Genomic DNA, 10,566 nt, shown 5'->3' with positions numbered 1-10,566 from the left:
TCTTTAAATTGGAATGCTATTACTGGGACACCACCTCAGATAAAGCTTCTAGAGAGCCAGGAAAGAAGTGTTACCTGTACACAGCTTTGCTCTCTCCACGCCTGATTAATCTGTTGTGATGCTTATATGCTTTCGGGTTTGAAATGCTTTATGATATCCTTTTAGTAGCTCACATTGTAAGGAACAGCATTAACCAGTGGAATATCAATGCTTATGCACACACACATAATAATAACCAAGGGATATTAAACCAAGAAAATTTAACCTTCATTAGCAACAATAAAAATGAGAACAATGATAAAAGGATGCCATTTATTTTTTTTAATTCTTGGTACAGTACTTGTAAATCACTGTACTGAGTGGCTTACTTATTTCATATTTACAATAACCCCAGAGGCTAATTATTATTACTATCTTCATTTTGTCCCTGAATAGAGACTCTGAAAGAGTCAGTAAAAGAGAAGCAGATTTATGGTCCACAATGGGTGAGTGTTGGATCCAGAATCCAGCCCAGTCTGTCCCTCCACCCCACCTGCCCACAGCTCATGCTCTCCACCACGAAGGGAAAAGGAAGGGACTCCACAGCAGCAAAGAAGGTCATCAGGCACAACCCTGAGGACCTGGCAGGTACTGGCAGAGCAGCCGCCTGGATTCCCTGCCTCCTGACCTCTTGCATCCTTTCTGCTCTTGATCTTCATGAGCATGTACCAGAGGGTCACCCTATAGTTATTAACCCCAAACACTGACTTTCTGCTAATTTCAAGGTCATAGCTGCAAAATGTGAACAAGTGAGGGTCTTTAAAAACAGTGCAGAGAGATTTTCAGGGGCCTTTTAAAAGGGTCTCAGTGCAGAACTTCTTGGAGTTCTGGGTGATTTACACTAATCTTCTCTTTTCTTCCTTATTTCCTCCTGTCCCTCTCCCTCTCTATTCCTCCCTCTCCCATATTTCCTTCTTGCTTTTTTCTCTAAGTGTCCTGTCTGCTGCTCTGTTACCTTTCTTGATCTGTTCCTGTTTTTCCCTCCCTTTATCAATGACTGGCCACACCTCTAACTTCCCTGCTCCCTGTTTCTGTGTGATTCCCACTTTGTTCTATTGCTTTTTCTCTGTCCTTCTGTTTATCACCAGTTGGCTCCTTGCCTTCCTCTTCCTGCTCCTTGTCTCTGTTCCTGCCTCCCTGGTCCACGGTTTCATGATCAGTGATTCCTCCTCTCCATTTCTGTCCCTTGTTGCCCTTACATACAGAGCTATAACCCCTGGATCATGGCACACCTGAACCATACTTCTGAATTTGTCCTCTTGGGCTTCTCCTCTTTGGGTGAGCTGCAGCGTCTTCTGTATGGACCTTTCCTCATATTGTATCTCCTCGCCTTCCTGGGAAACACTCTCATCATAGTCATGATTATAGCTGACACTCACCTACATACTCCCATGTACTTCTTCCTGGGAAACTTTTCCATGCTGGAGATCTTGGTGACCATGACTGCGGTACCCAGGATGCTGTCTGATCTGCTGGTCTCTTGCAAAGTCATCTCCTTCACTGGCTGCATGGTCCAGTTCTACTTCTACTTTTCCCTGGGTTCTACCTCCTTCCTCGTTCTGTCAGATATGGCCCTTGACCGTTTCGTGGCCATCTGCCATCCACTGCACTATGGAACCTTGATGAGCTGGGCTGTGTGTGTCCGACTGGCTGGGGCTGCCTGGGCAACTCCATTCCTAGCTATGGTACCCACTGTCCTCTCCCGAGCTCATCTCAACTATTGCCATGGCAACGTCATTAACCACTTCTTCTGTGACAATGCACCTCTGCTGCAGCTGTCCTGCTCTGACACCCGCCTACTGGAAATCTGGGACTTTGTGATGGCCCTGGCCTTTGTCCTCAGCTCCTTCCTGCTGACTCTCATTTCCTATGGCTACATTGTGAGCACTGTGCTGCGGATCCCCTCTGGCAGTGGCCGCCAGAAGGCTTTCTCCACATGTGGATCTCACCTCACCCTGGTCTTCCTTGGCTACAGCAGCACCATCTTCCTGTACATCAGGCCTGGCAAAGCACACTCTGTAGAGGTCAGTAAGGTTGTAGCCTTGGTAACGGCCATCCTCACCCCCTTCCTCAATCCCTTTATTTTTACCTTCCGCAATGAGGCAGTGAAGGCCGTCCTCCGGGGACAGACGCAGAGGCTGAAAGGCCTTCGTGAGGCATTATCATGAGCACCAGAGACCTGACCAAGTTCTGGCAAGCAGTTCAGGGAGGAGCCAGAGAACCTGGCTGCATGGGAAGCCACCGTCCAGTTTCTTTAGTTCTATCCTTTGTGCCTGTGATTAATGACTACAATGAGTTTTCAGTGCTACTGTGTCTGGCCTGAGGCTGTCACGACTCACCATGGAAGTACGTCCCATACCCACTGTAAGCTATAAGAACTCTGCAGGTAACCCAGAACCTGGGAGTCGGTGCAGGGAAAGCACATGGGCGGTGCTTTCCAGGAAGAGCAGCTTCAAGTGCTCTCTGATCAAGAGAGCTATCACCCAGGCTCAGCGTGTGTGTACGTATGTGTGTGTGTACGTATGTGTGTGTGTGCTTGGGCATGCGTGTGTGTTTTGTTCTTTTTTAATTTATTTGTCCTAATTTGTTGTACATGACAGTAGAATGCACTTATACATTTTGATAGATCACACATAAATGGAGTGTAACCTCTCATTTTTATGATTATACATATTGTAGGATCACATCAGTCATGCAGTCATGTAGGTGTGTTTTTAGGGTGGGCTTATCTATCCCTGTGTGTGGCTTATCTACCCCTGTGTGTGCCCCATTGATGAGCATATACGTCATGAATGCAAAACTGACTAAAATAAATCGTTGTGTGTGTGTGTGTACAGTTCTTTATATAGTCATTTACCTATTTATTCATTTATTTCACTGACATCATTTATTTCACCAGATTCACTCCACCTTCAGACACATAGTAGATACAAGATAAGAAGTTAAAGAAGGTGCATATAATCCTCATTCCTACCAAACTCAGCCTAGTGAAAAAATAAGAGCCGTTTTCAGGGGGAATGAGGAGCCTTTCCATGGTGGCCTATAGCAGCCTCATCAGAGGAAATGCAAGATGGCTTTTTGGAGGTTTTCAGAGCACGTGATGTGAGAGGAATACCAAGCCCAGGCTGGGGCTTAGGGACAGCTTCCAGATGAACGACAACCCAGGGACACACTGAATACAAGGTGGACATTGTAAGGACGCAAAGCATCAGGTCCCCCTGTACGTGGAAAAAAAAAAAAACCAGAAAAGTGCACATAAGTGAAAACAAGAAAACAAGATAAACCTCCATTGGCAGGAGAACAAAGCTTTCAGGAATTATGTGGTGTCCAGAGAAAAAATATGCAGAGTTTTAGAAAGATAAAATAAATTGTTCTCCTGTATATTAGAAACATTCTTGTGCCTAAAGGCAGGGAATGTAATAAATCTAGTACATTCCTTTGTCCAATTGCTACATATGCATATGAATATGCATGTGTGCATATGCACACATGTGTGTAACATATGTGTATGAATATTTATGTACACACATATGCACATGCACACATGTACATGTAAGTATAAAATCCCTGAGGACATGTTATGCTCCATATTCCCTTTGGAATGAAATGAGCTCTACTGCCCTTCCCTCCTCCATATAGAGTCTAAAGTGGTAAAAATATTTCAGTTATATGGCCTCAGAATAAAGAGGTTCTTCTGGTTTTAATTTATTTAAGTCATTCTGCCTCATTGTTTCAGTAAACACACTTTAATCTACCGGACTCCATTTCTTTATTTTTGGTCTGTAAACTACAAGCAAGAGTGTGTTTGTAGTCCCACTTACTTGAAAACAACAAGAATTACTAATTTGTTGTAAATGTCAAGCTTTACAAAAATTTACTATGTGGAAGAAAACAAGGTGTTTCTTTGTGGGGTCGTTTGGTAGATTTGGAGCACAGCTTCGGAGAGGAGGCTCAAGGAGCCCTGGCAATCCTCAGGGGGCTCCCTGTGCCACCCAGCACGGCTCCTGCCTAAACGAGGCACCCCTTCCTCTGGCTTTCTGAAAGTGTGCTTCTCTCTTGCTGAGGTGGCTTTCCTCCAGTCAGAGGAATTCCTTAGGTCCCTAGTTTTGGTTTCTGCTCCAAACTACTGCTTCTCCTTTTATCACGTAGAGCGATGACCCTGGTGCTTGCTATTGCTGTTGAATTAATTGATTTTTTTATCAGATTTATCTCTGCTCACCACTTTGGAAGTATCTCTAGGATAAATGAAAGGATGATGAATGAGTTAAGAATTTCTCTGCTCATCATATCTCTTCACACTTTCCACGCCACTTTTCCACATATTTTCCATTGGGTTCTATCCTCAAAGTCATTCCATTAGAAAAGATTCTCTGATCACCCCTCATAAGCAAAACACTGCCTAGCACTGGCCACTGAAGAGGAAAGAAATGTGGATTCTAACTTCAAGGGCTTCCCCACGTACTGAAAGCAGGGAAAGTACAATTAATTTCAATACACTTTGGTGACAGCACAGGAGAGGTACTGACTCTGGGGCTGCGACCAAGCAGTGTTCCTGCTGTTCTTTAATAAATAAGGGAGCCATGGCTGAGAGAGAAATAAGCCATTCGAAAAGATGGCAGAACCGCTAGTGGAATCTGATTCTTTGACTTCTTTTCCATCTCTCTGTCCTTGAAATCTCTTCTTTCATCTCTATCAGAAGTGGAAATAACGGAAAGTTGGGATCTCAGGCCCTGCAGCTGCTCTGTTTGCCTCAGCTAAGGCTTCATTTAGTGGTATGCATCAGGTTCCTGTCTAGTTCCTCGTCTTGTGATGACGATGATTCTGGTAGCCCTTAGTAACAGTCACTGTGTGGTTAGTGCCACCACTGGAAGGAATCAGTTATTGGCAAGAGGCAACTATGGATTCAGTGTCACTAAAGGCATTTCTATGACTCCAACATGATTGCCCTGGCACACAACATTCTCTACGCCAGTGCCTGCTGTATGCACTGTGAAGCTTGTCACAATTGGATGTGGCCTGTTGCTTCAGTGAGTGGAACTTCTTTCAGGGAATACTCATGAGTCCCCTGAGGAACTTAGATCAGATTAGTGAAGACACACATGGCCACTCTCCAGAAAGCCCATTTATTAAATCCATCTGCTAGAGCCTTGGTTGTCTACACAGCACACTGGTTTATGTCTGTTAGTTTATATATTCAGTTGCCTCTCGGAAGTTCACATTTCCTCTTCTTAGCCTGTGAAATTGCTTTCCATACCTCAGAGTTCAACTCAAATAACAAAAAGTTGCCTCAACTTAACGTTCAGCTTAAACCAGAGAGAATGAGCTTCTCCCTCCCCTCACTCCCAGAGGGTTTCCATAATCCAGTTTTGTCTTCCCACGCTAAAGTCTCAACTCCTAATACTGCTTGCTGTCTTTGTATCTCCTGAACCTAGAATGTAGTGGGTATTCAGTAAATTTCAGCTGTCCTTAAAAATGAGGTTTTTAACTGTGCTATGCTGCTTGTCAAACATAAGCTGAGAAGTTAAAAGTGCAGATGCATATGATGAAGCGTCTGAACCAAGAAAGTCGGTATGGAAAATAGGAAAGAAATTTTATCTAAAATGTCACAGAGTAAAAAACTTAAAAGAATGTCATTGTCATCAGCGTGCCATTTTGTATAAATTTTGCTTTACAAAAAATTTTGTTTGTAAAAAGCAAAAAAGAAAATGAGGTTTTTAGATGAATTTGGAACCCAAGTTAGCACTGTATCCTAAGACCTGGAAGACAATCTTAGTTGATGATAACAGAATAGTAGTAAACAAAGCAAAGAAAGGGGTTGTCCCTCTGTACCCTGTCGCAGCGGCCTAAGCTCACACCACAACCAGTTCCAGCCCCACCTAGTAACAGGGACTGGAAGAAGCAATGTGGATGGCAAGAGGCCTAGAAATTGTTCAATGGCAACATCTTATTTATCAACCTGAATATTTTGCAATGCAATCTTCACTCATATGCTTGTAGCCTACGTAACTCACAGAGGGACATATTGAACAGCAGTAAATGTCAATGGGAGTCACACCTGACACAAGAGTTTCAGTACAAAATTTAAAACTATGTCACAAAAGTGGGGGCTGCTTCACCATCTTTGAGTGCTGCATCCCTTGGCTTGGTTTGAGCAGAGTCTCTAAGCCAGGCTGGTAAGTGTGTTGCAGTGGGAACACTTGTACTCAAATGGAAGGAGACAGGTGATCTACAAGGTCCCAAGGTCAAGCAATTCCATTTGGCTATAGTTTAGTTCAAAACAACTACGTTGACTTAGAAGTGGAATCCCAAGATTCCTTGCAGCAAGTTAGAAAATTCTGATAAAATTGTTTTCTAGAGCATGCCTCATTTGATTTTGTACACACTAGGATTCCTGTTCCATCAAGACAAATATGTGGAACCAAAACTTCTCTAGGTTATACCTACACAGGATTCTAAAAGCAACTAAAAGACTGGGCCACATAGCTTAAGTCACTCAAGAAGTATAATGTCAAAGCAAGATGGAACAATTGGGGCCTTTATCCTGGTTACTGTCTCCAGAATAGGACTAGGGACAAATGTCACTAAGGAAGGATGGCTCAACTAACAACAGATGCGACCTCAAGTTCCCTCTTCCAATGCCCTTCACTTTGAGGTTGGGACAAGGGCCTTCATGCACAATTTCCTCGCTGAAAATTCCACCAGTGGAACGTTTAGGTGGGTGCTGCTCAAAATACTGATGTACATAGGTATCATTCCAGGGGTCCTGTAAAAACAGGTTCCAATTCAGTTCTTCTTGAGTGTGGGGACTGAGATTCTGCATTTCTAACAAGCTCCCAGGAGATGCCGATGCTATTCCAAACATCACACAGGGAGCTGCAAAGGAGCACATGTAGTTTTGTTGAGAATTACATGGTATATTGTTAGATTTGATGGGTGATCACTATGGAGGCCCAGGGTAAATCTCACCTTCCTCCAAACTGGCCAGTCAGGGACCTTGCATCTAGGGAACATGATGACAAATGGCTATAGACTGTCATAGATGTTGATTATTTTTAATTTTTAAAGAGAGGAATATGCAGAGTTGAGAGTAACAGGTAGGAATTCCTCAGGGGGAATCTCCAAGTGGATTTGTTGGGTGATTATTTTAGAAGGACAAGCTGAAGGAGAGTATATGTATATCAGGAGATAATTGCTTCCCACTTAGTTCTTTAGTTTTTCACAAAGTTTGCAAGGAGGGCAAATAATTAGTCTCTTGAGAGGTAAAAGTTCTCAGGCTGAAAAACTGTTTTCCCTGCTGTTTTCAGCAGAAGAAAATGGATCTACCTATTGTTGGTGAGGCCCCCAAACACAAACATTTCTTGTGGTAGAAAAGAAAGAAAGAAGAAAGGAGAGAGGGAAGGGAGAGAGGGAAAGAGGAAGAGGAGAAAAAAAAAAAGAAAGAAAGAAAAAAAGAAAGAAAGAAAGAGAGAGAAAGAGAGAGAGAGAGAGAGAGAGAGAGAGAGGAGAGGGAGGGAGGGAGGGAGGGGAGGGGAGGGAGAAAGGAAGAATGAATGAAAGAAAGAGAAAGGAAGGAAGAAAGAATGAAAGAGAAGAAGGAAGGAAGGAAGGAAGGGAGGGAGGGAGGGAAAGAAAAAAGAAAGAAAAAGAAAGAAAGAAAGAAAGAAAGAAAGAAAGAAAGAAAGAAAGAAAGAAAGAAAGAAAGAAAGAAAGAAAGAAAAGAAAGGCAGCTTACGTGGAGATCAAACTAAAATGGTAATAGTAAGAGACTAGTGCCTCTAGGCTATATGCCCTGGAATGCTTCCCCTACAGCCATGACCTTCTTCTTTGGGTTGACTCCATGGGGTGCCCTCCACACCATCACTGTCTGCACTGCATATTACTGCACCTCAAGATATCCTGTGGACAGAGCTAGTTTCAGAAGTAAGAGGAAGTTTGCTCCTACTCTTTGCCATGCTCTGCTAATCCCAGCCCATTTCAGGCTCAATCTAGGGTAAGAAACCAGACACCAGAGCTGCTCCTGCCCCCATTGTCTCATGACTTCTTCAGCCACCCCTACATTTTCAAGGAATGCCTTCTTTCATCTGTTCTCCCACAGTACCAGCCCACCCCATTGCCTCCTTCTCATCTGGCTTCTACCATCTCTGCTTTACCAACCAGAGGCCCTGGAAATCTGAATAGGCTGATTCCAAGAAACCCAAACTCAGAGGGCTTAGGCATCTGTTCCTCCCCGTGGGCAATGGGTCTAAGGTTCTGTGGGAGGAAATAAATAGCACCCCTTTCATAGTTTAGATATGAGATATCCCCAAAAAGTTTCTGATTAGATTATGAGAGCTGTAATCTAATCCTTGGATTAGTCCATCTGATGGATTAATGATTTGAAAGGACTGCTGTACTGGGTAGTAACTAGGTTGTGACTGGAGGAAGCAGGTCTCTAGGGGCCTATCCTTGGGTATTATATCTTGTCCCCTGGTTCCTCTTTCCTTCTCTCTCCCTACTTCCTGGCCACCATGAACTGAGTAGCTTCCCTCTGCCATGACCTTCCACCATGATGTTCTGCCTCACCTCAAGCCCAGAGCAATGGAGTTGGCTGACCATGGACTGAGCCTCTGAAACTGTGAGCTCAAATAAACTTTTCCTCTTCTAAATTGTTCTTGTGAGGCATTTTGGTCATAATATCAAGCTGAATAGCACAACCCCACATGAAAAAGAAGGTGGTGACTCTGGGAATGGTGGCATCGCTTTCCTTTCCCTCTTGAGTGAATGGAAAGGACACAGCCCTCATGATCTTCTGTGAGACTGGCTTCTGGAGCGCTATTTCCACCAAGAGGCAAGAGGCATTGGGACCAGAGGGAGGAAGGGGAGGGCAGCCTGGGTGGGAGCAATACCTGCTGCGTGGGGTTCCAGGCCTCTCTGTTCTTCTCAGAAAGCCTCCCCTTTCAGAAACCCACCCTAAACCCCAAATCCAGTTACTAAGAAGGAACATACCAAAAGTAAAAGTTGCACACAAAGAAACATAAGGGGATATAAACAAAACCATAAAGACAAAACTGAGCTGAGGAGATTTTTTTTTAATTTTTAAAAATAACTTTCATAATTATAGATGGACACAATACCTTTATTTTATTTATTTATTTTCAAGTGGTGCACCCAGTGTCCCACAGGTGCTAGGCAAGTGCTCTACCACTGAGCTACAACCAAGCCCATGGGGAGATGTTAATAGTACATTTTAATAACACTAGCTACATCCACTGAGTTCTTACAATGTATGAGATCCTGTTCGAAGGGTTTTATTTGAAGTTCAGTATCTCACTCAACTGGTATTATTCCATCACTCTTACTCCATGGTGTGTGTTCAACAGATCTTTGTAGTGCAAAAGCAGAGACATATGTGCAGATTCGGGAGTGAGAGGGACTAAGAAGGAGAAGATGGAGCAGCCGCAGCTGGGTACCTAGTGGTCACCCTGAAGGGTACCTGAGTCCTTAGTTCTCTTGACCATACAGGTAGTCACCAGCCTCTTCATCAGTGGACAACTGGGTCTCTGCGGACGATCCTTTTTGTTGCATCCTCAGTGACCTCCTTGAGCTTTTCATTCTGGAAGGTGAAGATAGAGGAATTACGGAAAGGCCTTACCACCACAACGAACAGGTCTGCCACCTTTCTGAGGTGTGTGGAGTGGCCCTTGCTGGGCCTCACATAGACAAAGATGTTGCTGCCGTAGCCCAAAACCACGTGCAGGGAGAGAAGGCCTTCCTGTGCCCAGAGGAGGAGGGGATGTGCAGCGCTATGGAAAAGGAAGGGATAGGCAGCCACTATGAAGACGTAGGAGACCACAAAAAGCACCATGGTGGTCAGCACAAAGAGCAAGAACAGGAAGAAGTCCCTGCACTCAAGGTGGCGGGTGTTGGAGCAGGAAAGCTGGAGGATTGGAGCAGTGTCACAGAAGTGGTGGTCAATGACCTTAGGGCTACAGAACCAGAGCTGTGTTTTCTGCAGGGTGGGGGAGATGATGGAGAAGAATCCAGCCACCCAGCAGGCCGTGACCAGCTTCACACAAACTGGACCATTCATGATAGTTGCATAGTGCAGAGGGCAGCAAATGGCCACATAGCAATCAAAGGCCATGACTGTGGGGATCAGGAAGTCAATGCCGCCCAAAGAGAAACAAGAGAAAGACTGGATAAGACAGTCAGAGACATGGTCTTGTGAGTTGATAGTAGGTCTGCCAGCATCCTAGAAACACCGTGGAAGTGATCAGAATCTCGGTGAGGGAGAAGTTGCCGAGGAAGAAACACATGGGTAAGTGGAGGCAGGAGTCCAGGGAAGTGAGGGCATAATGGCCAGGTTCCCCAGAACTGTCAGCACATGTATCAACAAGATAAAAGCAAACAGGAGGATCTGGAACTCACGGAGATGAGATATCCCAGGAGCACAAATTCTCCGAAACACTGCAGTTACTCATGGCACTTCTCTGTGATACCTGGGAGATCAGGAAGTCTTAGTGGAAAATCACCATCAACTTCCTCCTC

At 44.4% G+C, this 10,566-nt stretch overlaps 2 protein-coding genes across 2 annotated transcripts; one reads left to right on the top strand and one right to left on the bottom strand.

Moving 5' to 3' along the window:
* Nucleotides 1-1,262: 1,262 nt before the first annotated feature.
* LOC306668940 (olfactory receptor 6V1-like) lies at nt 1,263-2,207 on the top strand (the record flags this gene model as incomplete). The annotated part of the gene is made up of 1 exon (XM_079152657.1): nt 1,263-2,207. One exon carries the CDS (start codon nt 1,263-1,265, stop codon nt 2,205-2,207), a length of 945 nt encoding a protein of 314 aa, XP_079008783.1.
* A 7,352-nt stretch (nt 2,208-9,559) lies between these two features.
* On the bottom strand, nt 9,560-10,162 carry LOC306668939 (olfactory receptor 6V1-like; the record flags this gene model as incomplete). Its single annotated transcript, XM_079152656.1, has 1 exon — nt 9,560-10,162. One exon carries the CDS (start codon nt 10,160-10,162, stop codon nt 9,560-9,562), a length of 603 nt encoding a protein of 200 aa, XP_079008782.1.
* Nucleotides 10,163-10,566: the final 404 nt, after the last annotated feature.

Source organism: Sciurus vulgaris (genome assembly GCF_902686455.1).
Source record: "Sciurus vulgaris genome assembly, chromosome: 8".
NCBI lineage: Eukaryota > Metazoa > Chordata > Mammalia > Rodentia > Sciuridae > Sciurus > Sciurus vulgaris.
This window is presented reverse-complemented; position numbering and strand designations above follow the sequence as displayed.